This window comes from Falco rusticolus, chromosome Z, assembly GCF_015220075.1.
Source record: "Falco rusticolus isolate bFalRus1 chromosome Z, bFalRus1.pri, whole genome shotgun sequence".
NCBI lineage: Eukaryota > Metazoa > Chordata > Aves > Falconiformes > Falconidae > Falco > Falco rusticolus.
In genome coordinates this window covers 53,749,978-53,769,308 of record NC_051210.1, presented here as the reverse complement: position 1 = coordinate 53,769,308, position 19,331 = coordinate 53,749,978, and the positions used below count along the sequence as shown (strand labels likewise).

The following is a 19,331-nucleotide window of genomic DNA, read 5'->3' as shown; positions in this document are numbered from 1 at the left end:
ACATCCTGGTTAGAGGGTCAGATACCAGAGTTGAGTTAACACTGAAAACTTGTCTTTAATTTTTCACTTTTCCCCTCATTCACTTATTTCCATGCTCTCATCAGCTGGATTGTATAATTAATGAACTAAGCAGGGTTTCTGGAGTCATACATAAATAGTCATGAAAGCTGAAACATATAAAGTATTCTTTGTTCACAGAAATCAAGACAAAATATAAAGGAGCAAAAAAGGGCCGCCTGTTTTTAGTTATACCAGATAGCTCTGTGAAAGTAGCCATGCTTTCTAGACTTTCCTAGATCGAAAGTTGTGCTTGTTCACTGTACAGATGGTCTAGGAGTGCTAGGTAAACCTAGTCATGGAGTTCTAAATTTATATACTACTGTTGATTTTCATTTGTTCAGGGGCTGCAGAATGCAGTAAAAAACCCCAACCCAACAACAAAATATTTCTGTAAAGGAAAAGAAAAGAACGCCTAAATTTAAATGTCCAAATTAATAAACAAAAAAACGCCTAAACCCCTGCAACCCCTCCCCATGAAAATCGGTTGAAAAACTTAGGAGGTGCATTGAATTTTGTATCTGTCTCTCAGAATCTGGCAATGACATGATAAAAGTTTCTAAACCAGGTTTAAACAGTGTTAAGTATTGTAAGATATGACAAAAATTTCCTACTTCTTTTAATTAAAAGATGCCCCATTTTTCTTATCTTGCCTTATTAGGGTTCTTCCCAAGCAGCTCTCAAGGATGTGATGCTTTTCTTCGTCACAAGATGACTCTGATTTCTCCATCAGTATTGAAAAAGTATGGAATTCCTTTCGACAAGGTACTGTAGTATTTATTTTAAAAGTTTACATTCATGTATTGAATTAGATTGTATTACTATAAGGTTTGTTTATAGTAAGGGTGAGGCAAAATTATTATTTTTATTTTTTTTAGGCACTGACTCATTCAAAAGATGAAAACAAATGCTTGTGGTATTTGGAGTTTTACATGATTTAGCTTGGGACTTTCTAGCAGAGAACACTTGTATCCATCCTAATCTTTATCCTCAAAGTTTCTATGTTTTTTAAGACATTACCAGTATTTTTTGTTTTTGTTTTATTTCCATGCATGTTTGCATGTGTTTCTCTGTTGACCGAAACACTTCTTAACTAGCTGTATTAATTTGTATACCTGCTATTTTAAGATAATGGTTTCATTTCTTTGTGTCTATATATTGTTTTTCTGTTACAATTAAATTTAACTTTATCAGTGTTATGATCTGAAAAGTTTCAGGTGGAGTATAACCAAAACCCCTGTTATTTACCTTAAAATACATTCTAAAAGCTGTAATGTTAGAAAAAGAGTGAGTGATATTTTGTGTTGCTAGGTAGTGGCAGACTAGAAATTTGATAAGAACATTTGATAAGAAAAGTACATAAACTGAAAGTGGGAAGAATAACTGGGTTTCTTCTTTGTGGATGAATTTCATACATAGCTGTTTTCAGTATTCAGAAGTATTCAGTTTCTCCTTTTTTTCTACAATATATTCTACCTTACTGTTCTCCACTTTGAACTTCCCGTAGGTGCCAGCTAATAAAAATGTTTCTACTGCATTGTTTTTTACTTAAATATATTTACTGTAAATCCTGAACATTTTGCAAATTCTCAAGTTATAAACTCAAGAGCTTTGTAAGCCTACTCAGAAGAGTAGAGCTTGATTCAGAAGGTCCCCGTCTGAACATCTTTTTATGATATACTGAGTCGTAAAAGCCCTTTGAGCATTAAGGGGTTATGATTCTTGGTTTCCCACTGTGCAGACTGTTCTAAGGTGTTCAGAAAAAACAGGCAATATGTACTTTTTCTCATTCTATTCCTGCTGCAGTGTAGTCCTGTAAACTGTCCTCGCCACACCCCTTGTTTATTAATAGTGGTTTCTGGTTTAGCCTATGCAGTGTTTATTTACTGATATCATGTGGACCTATGTATACAAACTTAGCTTATTGTGTTCCCTGACCTAGAATACAGGATAGTGCAGTGCTTGCTGTCTGTTTTAGCTGATTTTTTTATAACAGTATGAAACATAGCCCATAGAAACAAGATTTAAGTGAATGTTTCATGTATAGTATTGTCATACTATAACCTCAGCTGGCAGCCAAGCCCCACACAGCCGCTTGCTCACTCTGCCTGCCAAGTGAGATGGAGGAGAGAATTGGAAGGGTAAAAGTGAGAAAACTTGTGGGTTGAGATAAAGGCGGTTTAACAGGTAAAGCAAAAGCCACACACGCAAGCAAAGCAAGCCAAGGAATTCATTCACCACTTCCCATGGGCAGACAGGTGTTCAGCCATCCCCAGGAAAGCCGGGCTCCATCATGTATAATGACTACTTGGGAAGACAAACGCCATCACTCCAGGTGTCCCCCTCCATCCTCCTTCTTCGCCTAGCTTTTATTGCTGAGCACGACATCATACAATCTCAGATACCCCTTTGGCCAACCAGGGTCAGCTGTCCTCGCTGTGTCCCTGCTCTGTCCCCTCCCAGCTTCTTGTGCACCCCCAGCCTCCTCGCTGGCAGGGTGATGTGAGAAGCAGAAGAGGCCCTGATACTGTTAGAGCACAGCTCAGTGAGAAGTAAAACATCCACATGTTACCAACACTGCATCACGGGTGTTGGATGAAGCCACTGATTTGTTGTGTGCTTTTTGGAATATCACTTCAGTTTTCATGCTTAAATCAACCTATGTATAAAATTGAAGAAATGCAGGCATTTAGAATGATACTGCCTGCTTTGGAAGGCAAGCTTTTTCAAATAAATTACTCCTATAAGAAGTGGTTTGTTTTCTGAATGATATATTACCGTATGGAAATGTAGTTGCTGGGTTCGGTTTTTGTAATATATAGGTAGATACTGATTCCCTTCATAGCTTTGTGCTTTATCATGAAGTGTCAGATGAAACCTTCCAAACTGGAAGGTTTTATAACTAGATTTATAGTTCTGGATTTACAGAACATTACTCTGAACAGTATAATTTTCAGTGGTAGGTGTTTAAAAGTAGCATATCACAGAATGCCAGCATATTTTTTTCAGTACCACACATCTGATGTGGTTAAGGGAGTTGATGTTCTTATTTCAGTGTCTTGATTATTCCTGTATTCTTAAAAAAAAAATAAATGCTAGGAATAGTTAAATATTTAAGTTTTGGTTCTGTCACCTAGTCTTGGGAGGAAGCAGGCTGTACCCAAGTGTAATTGTAATTAATGGGATTCAGTGAGAAAGTGAATAGAGAGAACCAGGCTGTGATCTCTCATGGCTCAAAGTGATAGAAGTGGAAATGTGCTGAATGCTGATAAGTCAGCCTACGCCTACCAGGTGGCAGCTGAACTGCTGCTTGTTGAAATAGAACACCTGCTTAACTGTCAGCAATGGGAGGGTGTATTGAGATAAATTTTGGAATTGTTAGCACTGAGAATAATCTTTCTTAAACATTCCTACAGTGATTGTTGGAGTGCTACAGTAGCAGTTATAATATATGCATGCACCTGTATGTGCATTTGCATGTATATACCAGAGATGAACCCACAAAAAATAAACCTTGCAAAGTGCAAATGCAAAAAATATAAGATCCAATTTCATTCTTTAGCTTTGTTAGCTAAATATATTTTTCTTGTTTTCCTCTTTCCTTCATCTCATAATACAATCAGAAATACACGTCTTGAAGTGCTATCCCTGTGTGTTTATTTTTGCATAGAGAAAAAAAAAAAAAGCACACAAAGAATTCCTAAAGCTGTAAGATGAGAATTTTGGAGGAGAAGAAAGGGGGGATTCTAAAAATGGAAATTGAATGTAAGATAACTATGCCAGTAAAAAGCTGAGACTTAAGACATGACATGTTAATAAGAAAAAATATTTGGAGTTGTGAGTTTTAAATTTTGGTGATTGTTTAAAATTCAACTCTCATTTTTTGTGATTTCAAATCATAAATGTATTTTCCTAAAAAAGTCATATTTATCCTTCCAGTTTTTCTTACTGTATTGCTTATGTAAAGCATCGTCACGCAATGAAAACAACCTACTTAATCTCTAAGAAGTCTCCTCACTTTCCTGTAATCAGCAAATGCAGCTTGTTGAACATTCATCAGTCATTGCTCAGATTATTTGCTTCATTTAAATGAATCTATTTGCTTTTTAATGGGCCTGCCATCTGATGTTTCCTGTAGAAAGGCGTATCAAACGGAGTATGGGGAATCTCTTTTAGCTCTTTACTTCTGAATCTTCTAGTTTGAGTAACTCTGTATCAGGTAGTTGGAAGACAGTGTGCTATTTCTAGTCTCTGACTAGCCTGTCTGTGATACAGTCTTTGGTGGTCTTACTTGAAGAGATTAAAGCTGTCTCTTGAGTGGAGAGAATTTTAGTGACTGATGGGAAGTGCTGTCTCTCCTTTTCTTCTTGCCCAGAGCAGAGCAGCGGTCCATCCAAGTATAGTAAGACGAGATTTCTCTCATGAGAGTATTCTAACTGGTGATTTGTTTACCTTACAACTTTTTTTTCCTGGTAATTTACTCTAGAAACCTTTTGTATTTTGGTATCGCTTTTATAACTACTAGGAATTTGGTTTCTTTTTGTCTATACAAAACACAATTACTGTGGCAGTATTTTTTAGGGGTGTGTGTGTGTGTGTGTGTGTGTGTGTTTTGGTTGATTGGGTTGGTCGGGTTTTTTCCTTCTTACAATTTCTTGAGTCAGTGACCTCAGCATGGTTTTCTTTTAGTTGCTTTTCACTGTATTTGTAAAGAACAGAGCAGTCCTCTGTAACTACCCTTGCTTACTGTCTAAAGCAATGCCAGACCTGAAATGTAGTCAAGCTTTTTCTCTTTGAGAATCTCCTTCCAGGCCCCTTGTCCTTTACGTATTCAGAATTTGTGTTAACAGTACCAAAGTCCTGCTCTCTTAAATTGTGCTTAAAGAGAAAGAGGGGAATGATGGGGCAAAATAAAATTTGTTTTAACGTAATGCCTAAAGTGGTGTTGCAATGGCTTTACACTGAGATATTTGTAATGCCATTTCCAGCTTAAGAATCCTCTTGGTGTTAGCTGTTGTCAGGAAAAGAGTGAGTGAGGGAGAGGCAAGCAATATATATTCTGCATTGATATGAAACAGTGAGTTAATGCAGTTCAGTGGTAAATGAGACAGTGGTTTAACGGTCTCCAACAGTTAAACACAAAAAAAAGTGGTTTAACTAGATTTGATGGCAAGGTACACGAGTATTTACTGCACAGAGAACGGGTTCAGACAAAGCTGTTTGGGAGACCCTCCCATTGAGTCATGAGGTTCAGAGAGGACCCCCTTGCGTGCTAAACCCCTCAGACAGGAGTCAAGGTGAGGTTGCACCCAGAGTTAGTCCCAGACTCGGTCAACAGTTCATGCGTACAGGATTACATATGTGCAGTCAGTCCTTTATATCACTTAGGTGAGCTTACAAACTTTTGGTGCATTTGCTCCCAATTCACTTACCGAGTATCTGATGCGATAAGGAATCTCTCCACCTTGAGGAGGACCCTTGGGAGGTGCATCCCTACTCAAGGGGAATTGCCTGTGTCCAGCCGGCTGCCATGCAGGAGGGCTCCCGGCGCCCTGGGCTGCCGTGTGTGTATAGAGTAAGGTGACTGACTTATATTTGCGTAGCAGCGGGATGTCTGTGTCACTGTGCAAGGTGGCCCTTGGCTACTGTGTTGCCATCCGAGTCCCCAAAGTCCAGTTTCAGCCAGATGCAGCCATCATGGCTGACACTGGTGGTCATTGCTTAAGCAGAGGCAGGGGAAAACAAACTGCCACACTCCTCCCTGTGACTATGGGCAATTCATCTTACCCTCACAGAGGGGTGGTAGTGTCACGTCTTGCCTATGTGCCATAAATAGTATATTGATAGTTTGTGTGCTTATAGATCTACCATAAGTAGATAATGAAGCACTGCTATTTTTTATGCATTAATTTGTATGTTTTGGGTGGTTGGAAGTTTTTCTCTTTTATCATGTACTAAACCTTTATGTACAATGTAAGCATTAGTAAAATCACAGCTGGATGAAGCATGAAGTTAAAAACTCCTATGGAATAGTGACCATTCAAGAAGGCTTTCCCTCCAATGGTGTTCTCCATCCTTCTTCATCCTTTCCAAGACATGTTGTATCTCTTCTGTATCATCACACACAGTAATTAGTTTTGTGTTCCTTGTTTTGGATGCGTTCTAGCCATTGACATAGCTCATTGTGTTGTAATAGTTTCTTCATCAATGTACGATGCATTCTGATGGGGGAAGGCCATAAATCTTGACTCAATGTATAATTAGATTGTAACAATTGATAAGATGTAACAGGAGCTGGATAATTAAAATTGCATCCCATAATTTTAGTGTAGTTACAAACACAAATACTTGAGTGATTACTTGTAGATACAGTAATGTTATCTACGAATATACAGTCACAAAGGGTTCTCATACTAAAACCTCCTTTTCCAGTATATACAAGTACAGTTTCAGGGGCTTCATCGTTTTTCAGAATGAAAAACATTTTGTTCAGTGTCAACAGAAATATCTTGGGCTTTGTTGGTGTTACTCTCACAAATAAATCCTTGTTCCCATACAACACATGTGTTAACATAAGTAGTTTGCCATTTTTTTCTGTTTCATTGGGCTCATATGCTGTGTTCTAATGGATAAAGTTCCATTGTGATTTAATCCCAGCATAATGATTGGATATATGGTGTATACCAAAGCATCATGTGTTATTTATATAAAAACTGTGGCCTTATTCTTATTGTGTTCATAAATAAAATTTACTAAATACCATCATGATTGGAATTCTTTTCAAATTTAATTGCATTATCCCAAATTACCTTTTGAATTTCTGTGGGTAAGGTGCCGCTTCACCTTCTTTTATAATTGTTGCTACCACTGATTGCATCCACAGTTGAGCCTGGATACCACTATCAGCTGGAGAAACATTGTTTTGGGCTGCATCAAGTGCATCCACAATCAGTTGGTGGTCCCTTTCATTCTTTCCCACTGAGGCAATGCGTTAGATAGGAACCATTGGTTAGTTCCCAGTGATAACAAATAAAGACTGTAGCGGGTCTTCTAATTTGTTTAAATCACTTGTTGTGCGCAGTTTATTTACTAATACTTTGGCATCTATGGTATTTAAGACACCTAATCTTGTCCCTGTGATAGGAGTCACAGCTCTCCTTGTTTGTCTTAGAGAGGTGAGGGTTTGCCCGTGTAATTATGCTAACCATCCTGCATAGGACATACTTAGGAACACTGAACAGATTGGTTTGTGGAGATACTAATTTGCATCAATAGTTCTACTTCTTTAAGAGACCATGATGGATTAAATAACACTTGTTGTTGGCCTGTATTTTTGATCATATATGGTCCAATTTCAGAAATTTGTGGGGATAGTTTTCTTATCCTTTATGATCAGGGTGGATGTTGTTGTACTAGGCTCAGTAATGTCTATTTTAAATTTTAATGATAGTCCCATGCTATAATGAGCCCAGAAGCAGACTACAAAACCTGGTTGTACTAAGGTAAAATTGTACCACCAGTCCAATCTTTCAGAGGCACAAAGGTTTTTTTCTTTTGCTGTTGGGTTTGATGTAATGTTGTACACAGAAATCTGAGATGTCTTCTCAGGGGTAGGCCCATTGATCATCCAGCATCCTGTTTTAATTTCTTTCCCTGCTGTTCCCCAAAGTCAGGGAGCTTTATCATCAGCTTCATCTTTATCCCAGCTCCATTTGTTTTCTAAGTAGATTTCAGTTGCATGCATGACAATGGTGGAAAGGTCTGTCTACCTTACCAGATTCTATTTTCGTACTCCCAGTGTATTTATCATGATATTGAGACCGTGGCCACTCCAGGGTTCTTTGACCATGAGTTAGGAGAAGCAGTGTTGTTAGGGTTTGGAATGGTAACACGAACACAGCTTTTCTATTTGCCATCCTGCAGGGTTCTGTAAGCAAAAACAGTCTTGTTGGGGAGTCTGAACAGGATACCTCATTAAAAATAGGGAAAAATCCATTATGCACTAATTCTTTGTTTTGCACCACTGGTATTGGTAGCTTCCCAGGCAGGTGGGCCATGAGGTTTAGTTAAGGCCATAGGCACAGTGCTGCTGGGTGGTAGATTGACTATTACAGGCTGTCCTGACTGTCTCCATTCTGTGCTGCCAAAACAGCTGCTCTTATTTCTCCTACTTGTGAACTGCCTTCACCACCTTCTACCACTTGTTTGCCAGTGGTAATGTCTAATGCAACAGCCTTATATTGCCATTTACCATTTACTCTTCTTTGCTGAAGTATCCATAAACCAAATATTTTCTGTTGCTGTACCCTCAGTGAGGGGAAGTGCATCCAGAATGGATGAAGGTTTAAAAGGCTGTTGTAACATTAAAGGGTCTACGTTTATGGGCATCTGCAATTTCAAAACCTTAATGTGTCCTTCAATTATATTGCATATTTTGTGCAACTCCTGTTAGGTAGGCATACCATTTTCTCATGGTGGGCTTTTGTGCAACTCCTTCTGGGAATTTGGGATTGATTCTGGTAAATTAAATGATTGCCTAGTTTGCACAGCTGCCCCTGATGTATTTTTTTAACTTGTTTAAGTGCTTGGACTAAAGTCTTATAAAAGTCCCTTTTCCCATTCAGAGTATTGCTGTTCTGTTTCTTTAAATCCAGTTAAGCTAAACAAAAAAGGTCATATTGGTCCATCAGGGCCTGTTTGGAACAGGTTACAGTAAGTAGTTTGTTCAGCAAAACCCCATTTGGCTACAGTAGGGTCACAGATGTGTACTGGTTCCAATGACTGATGGGCTTTTAATTCTTCAATTAAGAGTTTTGACAGCCTCTTTATGTTCTGATTTCCACTCAAGGATTTACCTTTCTGTGAGTATAATGGATGGGAAATGATAGAAAACAGGTACATGCTTCCTCCAGTATTGTGAAGTTCCCATCAGTTGTTTTAACTCCTTCATTGACTGGGGCCTTTGAAGGTCTTTGATTTTTTTCTTAAGGTATCTGGAGAAATCACTGCATTGCCTGCTATCCACAAAGTACCTAAAAATTTTAATACTTGTTCCCTACCATTTTCCACGTGGAATATCAATTTCTGCTTTATTTAGTGCTTGCATACGGCTGCTGCTGCTTCTCCCACTTTCTCAGGGGAAGTTCCTCCAGTAAGAATATCATGTATCTATATGTACAGTTTCACATCCTAGTGGAGTGACACTGTCTGTAGAAGTTCAGCAAGTGTGGCATGAGTGATTGCGGGTGAATGTTTATACCCCTGTGGCTGTCTGTTAAAGGTATAGTGTATTCCCTCCCAAGTGAAAGCAAACTTTTTATTCTCCTCCTTCAAGGAAACCATAAATAACAATAACCTAAATGTATTATTATTCAGGGGTTGATAATGAACTGTTACACGCCACCTCCTGTCTGGCTTTCAAACTGGCTGGACAGGTTAAATATATGGAGGGGTGGTTCTAAAGATAATTTGTTGTTTCTCCAAACAGGCTATGACTTCAGAAATGCCACTTCATTTCTGAATGCGTCATCAGAAATTAGGTATTGTGGTATGGCAGTAATTTTTGTATCAGGGAGTGCAGGGGCTGCATGCAGCACACACACTGTAGCCTCCTGATTTCTGCCAGGGTTGCAACTGATGTTTGAGCCAAAGGACCACACGCTGCCATGCGGCAGGTGCCAGGTTAATCGGCTTAAAACACGAAAAGCTAAAATATTTTTGTGGTGTTTTTTAACTGCAAAGCAAGTAGCCACCATGTGCTGCTCACTCAGGAGCCATAGATTGACCTTGGCAATTTGACACACAACGCTCACTCCATTCACACCAGTAACCTCAACTCTTTCCCATCCAGATGGATTAATTGCCCAGACTTGGCATCTTGTTTTGTTAGCATTGAAATTTGTGCTCTGCCTGTCTATTAAAAACGTCACTAATTGTCATTGAGAACCAACTGGAGTAAAAATGTGTGGGTCATCATCACTTATCCACTGATAAGCCTCTGCTTTCTGGACAGGCAACCCCAGTTGCCTTCCAGACATTACCGGTTTTGCTACAAGACCTGCAGTTCCTCCCTAATGGGGAGGAAGGGGTTGGTAATATCCATTTTTAGGACTGATGCTGTAGGAGTTGAAATAAACTCCTTCCTTTCACTGTTACCTGGAATGCTTTGATCAGACTGAAGATAAAACCATCAGGCTGATCTTCAGTCGTGGCTCTGGGAATGCCTAGGGCTAATGCATTCCTCCATAACTCATTTCTCTGTTCTTGAGATTCTGTCTGGGATTTTCAAAATATTTCCTTTTGATCTAATTTCTGTTCACTGTTTCATGGGTCTTACCTTATGATCTCCACCTCCGGGTTTCAGGTTCTGGTTTTTGGCTGGTGCATCATCCAAGCCCATTTCACCCCTACAGTTAGCAGTGCCATGTATTAATTCTGTCCATGTAGGGGGTTGCTTGCAGGCATTTTGAGCATTATCACCTAGTACCTTGCAGATAACTCCTTTCTCTTTTCCATCCTTTCATCCTTTGTGCAGCCCCTAATTACTTTTAGGTGCTCTTCAAGGGCTTCCCAATTATGGCAGTTGTCATGAGCCCATTCATCTGAGAAGGTGAGACTTCTGAGATTCACTCCATGCCCCTGTAAATAATCAGTGAGTGATACTACTTGCCATCCTGCCAACTATGCCAATTAGTCATGGAAAGACAGTGATGTGCTTCACTCACATGGGAGAAGCAGCTATATATATACTCTTATTGATGTGAAACGGTGAATTAACACAGTTCAGTGGTAAATGAGACAGTGGTTTAACTAGATTTGACAGCAAGGTACAAGGTACTGCACAGAGGACGGGTTCAGACAAAGCTGTTTGGGAGACCCTCCCATTGAGTCATGAGGTTCAGAGAGGACCCCCTTGCGTGCTAAACCCCTCAGACAGGAGTCAAGGTGAGGTTGCACCCAGAGTTAGTCCTAGACTTGGTCAACAGTTCATGCGTACAGGATTACATATGTGCAGTCAGTCCTTTATATCACTTAGGTGAGCTTACAAACTTTTGGTGCATTTGCTCCCAATTCACTTACCGAGTATCTGATGCGATAAGGAATCTCTCCACCTTGAGGAGGACCCTTGGGAGGTGCATCCCTACTCAAGGGGAACTGCCGGTGTCCAGCCGGCTGCCATGCAGGAGGGCTCCCGGCGCCCTGGGCTGCCGGGTGTGTACAGAGTAAGGTGACTGACTTATATTTGCGTAGCAGCGGGATGTCTGTGTCACTGTGCAAGGTGGCCCTTGGCTACTGTGTTGCCATCCGAGTCCCCAAAGTCCAGTTTCAGCCAGATGCAGCCATCATGGCTGACACTGGTGGTCATTGCTTAAGCAGAGGCAGGGTAAGTGGTGGGGAAACGCACAGCCACAGGTGTAAGCCTGAAGAATTGGTGCAGGGCAGTTGTCATTAATTCTTCTTCCTCCTTTCCTGTCCAAAATGATTTAAAGGTACTGCCTGAAGGAATCCAAACATAGCCAGTGTGTTCTTTTGGGATGAACAACATAATTTTCTTTAACTGCTAAGGCTCATGAACTCAGTTTCCCCTACTTTTTGCTTGATCATCAATAGTAAGTAACTTAAAAGGCAAATGAGGCCCTCAGTCACAGGTCTTCAAGTCATGGTTTTTGAAACGTGTAAGTATGGGAGAGAAGGGAGAGAAGAAGAACAAGAGAGAAGAAGTCTTTCCAAGGAAAGTTCTGGTGCCATTCTAGAGAAACACTTTCAGGTGGTAGGCAGAATAGTTTAGTCAAGAATTAATTTTTGCTGGTATGTAGGGATGATAATTGTGGGTATTTTGGCCCTACCTGTCTCTGCTTCTTCTCAGCAAGAAGACTGATATATTCTGTGCACTGACTTCTCTAGTTCGCTGTACTTCCATGTTTTATTACCAGTGAACCTCTGATCCAAGATTAGCTTTTTTTAAAGTACTTTCTGAATTTGTAAAGTAATACATGTAGTGATGTATGGTAAACAGTAAATAGATTATAGTAAACAATATTATCTCAGGTATCTTGTTTCTGCTGGCATTAAATTACAAATGTGTGTAAGGGGGAAAAAATCTTTCATGGTAGTTTCAAAGGCAAATACAGTTTTCGTTGCTTCAGGAGAAGAACTGCTTTTATAATGTGGTTTGCTTAGGGTTTTTTCTGTTGGTTTTATGCTGTAGGTTACACAAGAGGCAGGAGAATTTGTGATCACTTTCCCATACGGATACCATGCAGGATTCAACCATGGTTTTAACTGTGCAGAGTCAACAAACTTTGCTACCGTCAGATGGATTGATTATGGAAAAGCAGCAAAGCTGGTAAGTCATATTGCAGAAAACTGATGTGTAAGGAAGTCTTCCCTGTGTTATTTCCTTTGTGAGAATCTGTGGAAACCCATGAAAAAGGGAGAACTATTGGATCAGGTAGTACCTTATACTGCCATTGAAATGTTATTTATAGTTGTTATTTTTATAGTGGTTATTATACTTTCAGTAATGTGTATTCCTCTAAATAGTGAGTTTGCAGCTTAATGTATATATTGTTCTTCAAAACCAATTCTATTTATGAATGTTTTTCAGTTGAAGATACATATACTGAGGTTAGTATATATGAAGAGAGCTGACTTCTGCTCTTAAACCTCCTCTAAGCTCTACAGTTTATGAAAGCACTTTATTTAAATGAGTAATTTTGATACCTGGAAAGAAACATAAATAATAAATTGAAACAAAGTCTAATGAAACAAGATTAACTTTTCTCATCTTTAATGTCATCACATGTCCTATAGTATAAGATAATAAAGGAACTGTGAACTCAGAGTAGATATTTTCATGTTTTAAAATGAGGTGTGTTTTACGCTAGACTGAAATTTTGTTACATGGCATAAATTTTTTGCTTCTTTTCATGTACGGCATGTGAATAAGTACACAAAATCGAGAAAGTGTGCAACTTAAACAGAAGTTTATTACTGTTTTTCAATATTGTGTGATTTTTATCAGAAGTGTGCCTTGTGTAAGCTTTGGTTAGTATGCTTCCAAAAATGTTTAAGTCAGAGGCATGTTTTGCATTGGGTTATTCTTCACTAAAAAAAAAAAAAAATCAATAGTGATTTGCTTGATATGTTAGCTAATAAGATGATATGGATTAAAGGGCAGTATCAGATGTGCAAGTTTAACAATTATGTAATGACAGTGAACTCTCATTAAACACTTGGAAGACCATCATGAGAAAGTTCTCAAATAGTGGAAATTTATGATTCTAGCTAGTATGGATTGTTATTATTGTTAATAATTTGTTATTGTTAATGAGAATGAATATGTTTCAAAGGGAAAAAGTTTATAAATACTTTTTTTCCATGTGCTCTGTGTGCATACACTAACTAGTGAAAGTATTGAAAACATCAATATGAATCTAATGTGTTCAAGCTGTTCTTTAATAAGAAAGTTGTTTGTAATAGCCAACAGGTAAGGTGTTGACTGTAGAGTTAATAAACAAAAATAAATCTATATATTTGTTAGTTTGGAATGTCTGCAGATCATACAGTGAAACAGAGTTGAGAGGAATATGGGCATGGACACATAGGAGTTAATTGTAGCAGGTAAAACTGTCCTGGATTTTGAAAGATATAAATGTGCTGCTGCTCTAAAATTGATTCAGCTGAACTTTAAGAATGCCAAACTTTATCTTTGGATGTAGCAAATTTGAGGTAGTGATACCTGCAGCTACATCCATTTCAGTATACAGGCTTTTTATTTCTTATGTTTTAAAAAATGGTATACTATCTGGTATGCAGCTGCCCCCGTACAAACTATTAAATGTTTTATGCCTCCAGCCTGCCTCTCAGTTATTGTATGATACTGTAAACTTAATCATAGAATCATAGAGTCATTTAGGTTGGAAAACACCTTTAAGATGATCGAGTCCAACCATTAACCTAGCACTGCCAAGTCCATCACTAAAACATGTCCCTAAGCACCACATCTACACATCTCTTAAATACCTCCAGGGTGACTCAGCTGCTTCCCAGGGCAGCTTGTTCCAGAGCTTGATAACCCATTCGGTGAAGAAATTTTCCCCAATATCTAGTCTAAATCTCCTCTGGTGCAACTTAATGTCAGGTTTAAATTCAGTGGAGTTTGAAGATAATTTTTTAAAGCTAATGACATTTTATTCCTTTACACCACTCCAAAAGTGCTTCTGAAATTCTGAATTTCTAGCTATGTAATCTTGGCATATACACTCTAAATACAGTTTTATTTAGTCAAAATTCTCTAGCATATACATAAAGCTTTCAATTTAGGACACTGAATTTTGTGCTCTGTGCTTATTGCACATAAAAGCAGTATTATATATAGTATAAGAAATTAAAGTAGTTCTGTGGTGTCTGCAGTTGAATTTAAATGTCTGAAAAGGTCAAAATGGCAGCTGAAGCAATAATAACTAGTCTCCGTCTATAGAGAAATCTTAGATACCGTTGTCAAATGTGAACTTCAGTTTCTTTGGCAAATGGTCAGTGCTTAATGTTACTTGCTTATTTTTTATTTCTTACTACCAAAAGAATGAGATTTAAAATTTATTTTTATTCTCTTTTAAAATGAAAAATAACATGCTAGGAGGTGCTAATAGTAGGATTTTTTTATATATATTTTTAAAGGAAATGTGTAAGAAGAGAACTAGTAGAAATGTGGTGAAATGATTCTTCCTAACACTTATATTTGTTTATGCAGTACAAGTAGGGTAAACAAGTCAAACAGAGGAAGTATTATAACTGGTTATCTGTTCTTAAATTTTAATTACATGACACTTTGAAAGCACACGCAAGTCGTGGAGCTCTTGCCAACTGGGCATTCTGTTTCTTGGTGATGGTGTTTCTCTAGAAAAATGTGAGGATAGCTATGATAAAGCTAATCACAACCTCAGAAAACTTCCTGGAAGTATTAATTAAAAAAGTTAAGAAGTCTATGTGCCCAAGGAATACTGATATTTTAATAAGTTGTATTTTCAGGTCTCGTAATATCATTTAAAAGAAAACCCCCCATCACACAACCTTGCATTCCCATTTGTCATTTTTCAGAGTACTGATGTTGTGTTTGACTTACCTTGTGTCTTTATGTGGTATGTACAAAAATTTTAATTGAAAAAATATTTTTGGATCCCCTAGTCCCCTGTATTATACTGCAGAAATTGTCTGTGTCAGCAAAATGCAGCAATATCTAGGTCAGTTCGTTGCTGTATTCTCCTTAGAGAATATTGTATAGTGATGACTGGTTGCAGTCTTCCTATAGGAACAGTTTTATCTTTACAGAATGGTTTCTAATTGCTTACAGCTGGATATCTGTCTGAAAAAAAGGAAAAAATCCTGAAGTACAGTCAATATTCACTCTTCATTAATTTAAGAAAAAAAAAATCAAGCAAAGATTTCCATTAAAGTTGTAGTAAATATTTAGGCTGCATGATGATACTGCTTCCTTGCATGAAATGAGGTGGTGTTAAAGAATCTGTGAAATTGCAAATGTTAAATCAGAGATCATTTAGACCCTCTGTACTGGAAACTTTGGTTGAACACAGACTATGGATACAAATTCCGAATATTATTTTCTGTCTTTAAAAATGCTAAATTTGTGATCTTGGTTTCAATATGTGTACCTTAACTACCTGTAGTAGTTGAATCCTGGGAGCAGGGATGTACCTTCCAGCTTGTTTTCTAGAGTTTGTACAAGACTTTCACTCAGGAGGTGGCATACGAAAAGTAATACCAGGTGGCACCTCCAGCATGCTCTTTGCTGCAACTTGGCTGCTGCTTTGAGCTGTGTTCTCACTTTTGGACGGAGCTAAGCAGAAGTAAAAAACAGATTAAATAAATAAAAAAAAAAAGAATAAAAAAGAAAACAGTAGAAATCGAGAAATAACAGATACACTAAAAGTCCCCCAGCTCCAGGAGAGAAATAGTGTAGTTTTTACTGTCTTTTTTCACTGGCAATAACACACAGGAAGAGAAATGGGAGCTACTGGTGAAAGGAACAAAGCAATAACGCTCTCCTGAAGATGCTTGGCAAATGGGTGTAGTGCAGAGGGATGTTGGTGAATTGCTCATGTATGGTAATGGTGGGACTTAAAGAATCCAAGGGTAGGTAGTGGTTAGCTCACAAGTACTTTAGTTGCTTGCTGTGTTCTGTGAGGATGATGCACTCTTAAGCTTTAGATATTCTTAATCAACATCATCATCCTATAACTTTCATTTTTTTGAATGCTATTTATTTTTGAAAAAAAAATAAATGGTGCAAAATAAGGGCCAGTAGGATATTTCTTCAGGCTTGTGTGTATTTTGCCATTTTCCTAATGGAGCTACGTTTATTTGAGTAGGCTGGAAACGTGAAGTTTTGTGAAGTGCATTTTGAGTTTCTTTACTCCAGCGCATTTTGGTACTGTCGGTAAAGCAGATGAGCTAGTGGTGATTAGCTTGTATGTTTTGTAGGTATCTACTTTGATTTGTGCTGAATAGATAACTTGTGTACTGAACAAGGGGTGAGGTTCAGTTATTAGAACTGGTGAATAGAAATATTTACAAATAATTCTTTTGTGTCTAATAAAATTTTTCTGAAGCAGCTGGATAAAAGACACTTTAGTCTTAGAAATATCTGCTATTCGTAATGTTCATTAGCTGCAGGGTGGGACACCCTCTGCCCCCACCCCCAAATATATGGATCATCTATGTTTATTGAACTTACCTTTTTATCTGTTGTTATTTCTAATGAGTGCCAATGTTGCCCTCATGCAAGGGTTACAGTGCAAGAACTCTTGCTTATAGGTGCCAAAACTCAGTCATGATTTTTACCTAAGTTTTAGCTCCAGCATATGGGTTCAATGAACTTTATGCACCCTAATTTGATACTGAGAACCAGGTCCAGATTTAAATTTGCAATGAGATCCTGTGTTTTTTGTGTACAGGCAATTTTTTATTTTCTTTCATAGAATTCTGTTTTTTCCTTGCTCCAGTTTTGTAAATATTTGCACAACTTAGATGCTGGCAAATCAGTTCCTAATTACAGGAATCCCCCTAGAAAGCACATTCTTTGACCTCGTGTAGAGCTTCTGGAGTGCATGGTCCCACCTAAGCATGATAGGAGAAGATAGTTCACAGAACAGAGAATTGGGTTAAGATGGAGGCTGTCCAGGAGATTGGTGATGTCCATAGGGTTCAGTCAGGGCTTTTGAATTTTTCTTTATGCAGTGGTGAGTATTTTAGTTTCTGTCCTTCCATTTTCCTCTTGTCACTGTTGAAATCCCCACACTGCCCTGTCTGTTGCTCTTCCAAATTCTTATGTCAAGAGTCTCTCACAACTCTCCATCTCTGCTTGCCCAAATCAATACCGGTACCTTCAAAACCTTTCAGAGAAGGCACTGGCATTTCCAAATACTGCTCCCCTTGCTCGCTGTGTGTTTTGTGGCACCACTTGGTGACTTTCAGTATAAATGCATGTAAACTTTGCTGCCTTCTATCAGGGATAGAGTCACACTAAGTGATTTTAATAGTCATTGTAATGATTCTCTTGTATTGCAGCTCCTTTTAAGATGTGATTTGTTTTCAGATGCTGGTGCAGGAGAGCTTTTTGTTGTTTGACTGATCTGTAGAATCTGAGGAGAGAAGCCTACCAACCTTTTCTGCTTGAAACTCGGGCTACTTAAGTATTATTGCTCTCTTTCATAAAATTAAGTCAGTAATCACTCATGTGTTCTTCAGTGGCAGCTGCTTAACAAAGTGTTTTCTGTGGATAGGTTAGATCAAAGTGCTGGCCTGTAGGTTGTATTTTTTCCCTTTGGTGGGATGAAGTGCAGTTGTTTTGATGTTAGGTTTGATGGATTTGTTTGCCACTGCATTCATTAGCTTCACATCAAAAAACTGACAGGCTGTTAAATGAAACTTTGGCTTAGATTTTCAGCTTGACTGTTTTGAGACCTTTGTGAAGATATTTGTTTTTGTGCTGCAGCAGCCGCAAGCAGTTATGACTGTTTTAAAGGGAGGAAAAGTTATTAAAATCCTGATTTGTTTGGGTAAAAGAGAGTCATTGTCTTGAGTATAGCCATGTCAAATTTATGCTATCCAAACAATATATTCACTGTGAAATACATATTGAGACATAATATGTATGACTCTAAATGATTTTATCAGAGAAGAAAATAATCTTACCACACAAAAGCACTTTTCCACCTCTCATAATTTATTGAGGTAGTAATTTTTTCTATGAGGATTTTTCAGGTTGCTTTTGTACAACAAAATATTAGTCATGTGTTTAAAACAAAAAATAAAAATTCTACTAAATTGTATCATTATTATTGTTATTACTATTATTTTTAACTATGGGTGGATGATTTAAAGGCCTAGGCTTAAAAAGTACAATGCTACTCCAACAGCAGTGTTTTAAAACTGAATGTCAAAAATAGCTATGTGCATAAGCTTATGAGTGATTCTCATTTATTTTACTAGTTTTAATGAGGTACTGCTGTCAAGGAAACTTTTTCTTTTAAAACATGGCATGTGGATACATTTGATACCAGTCTGCAATGATAACAGCATCATTCAAGATGTACAAATCAGTGTTTTTACTTGCTGGAAATCATAACTAGCCACCTTATATTACTGACTTGGCTGCTAATAAAATCTTACAAGGATTCAGGAATCAGTTATGCTTTCCATTTATGGTCCTGATGTTAGTGAACCACTTCAGAACAAATCCTGTGCATTCAGCAGTTTGACATTTCACTTCGTAATTGTAGCGCCACTCTCAGCTTTATAGGTGTCATGGAGTATTCTCCTTTATTTTTTTAATGTTTATTTCTTTTATATTGACCTGTTACTTGTCTTTCGTTTTTGCCCATCTTACTGTCATTGTCTGCTGCCTCTGTCTGGTTCTTACATCACAAACTCATCATGTCTTGAGAACAGCAGACACTAACATTTCCTGCTGTAAAATCTATTACTGTAATGGGGAGATTGTCAGTCTCTCAGTGGGCAGTAACTTGCGCACTTCGAGATGTCTAGTGCCGTGACATCTTGAATTTAGAATTTTAATGGTTTTAGGAGTAGAAAGGAATAGTAATAATCACAATATTTTTACTTATAAATGCAAAAGAGAGTTATGTTCTGTTGTTGTTTGTACCTTCCCATTTTGGTAGAGCAAATGGTTGTAAGTTTGTAATGTGAAACTTCATTGTGTTTTTGTGTTTTCACAGTCTGTGCTACACTATGTG

At 37.9% G+C, this 19,331-nt stretch overlaps 1 protein-coding gene across 3 annotated transcripts in view; it reads left to right on the top strand.

Annotated features, from left to right (window-relative positions):
* Positions 1 to 19,331, top strand: part of KDM4C (lysine demethylase 4C) — a 275,997-nt gene that overhangs the window by 64,219 nt on the left and 192,447 nt on the right. For all 3 annotated transcript variants that reach the window (XM_037373478.1, XM_037373479.1, XM_037373480.1), the window contains exons 7-8: positions 719 to 822; positions 12,266 to 12,403. In XM_037373478.1, the coding sequence (XP_037229375.1) occupies positions 719 to 822; positions 12,266 to 12,403 (242 nt within the window). The remainder of the gene's footprint in view (positions 1 to 718; positions 823 to 12,265; positions 12,404 to 19,331) is intronic.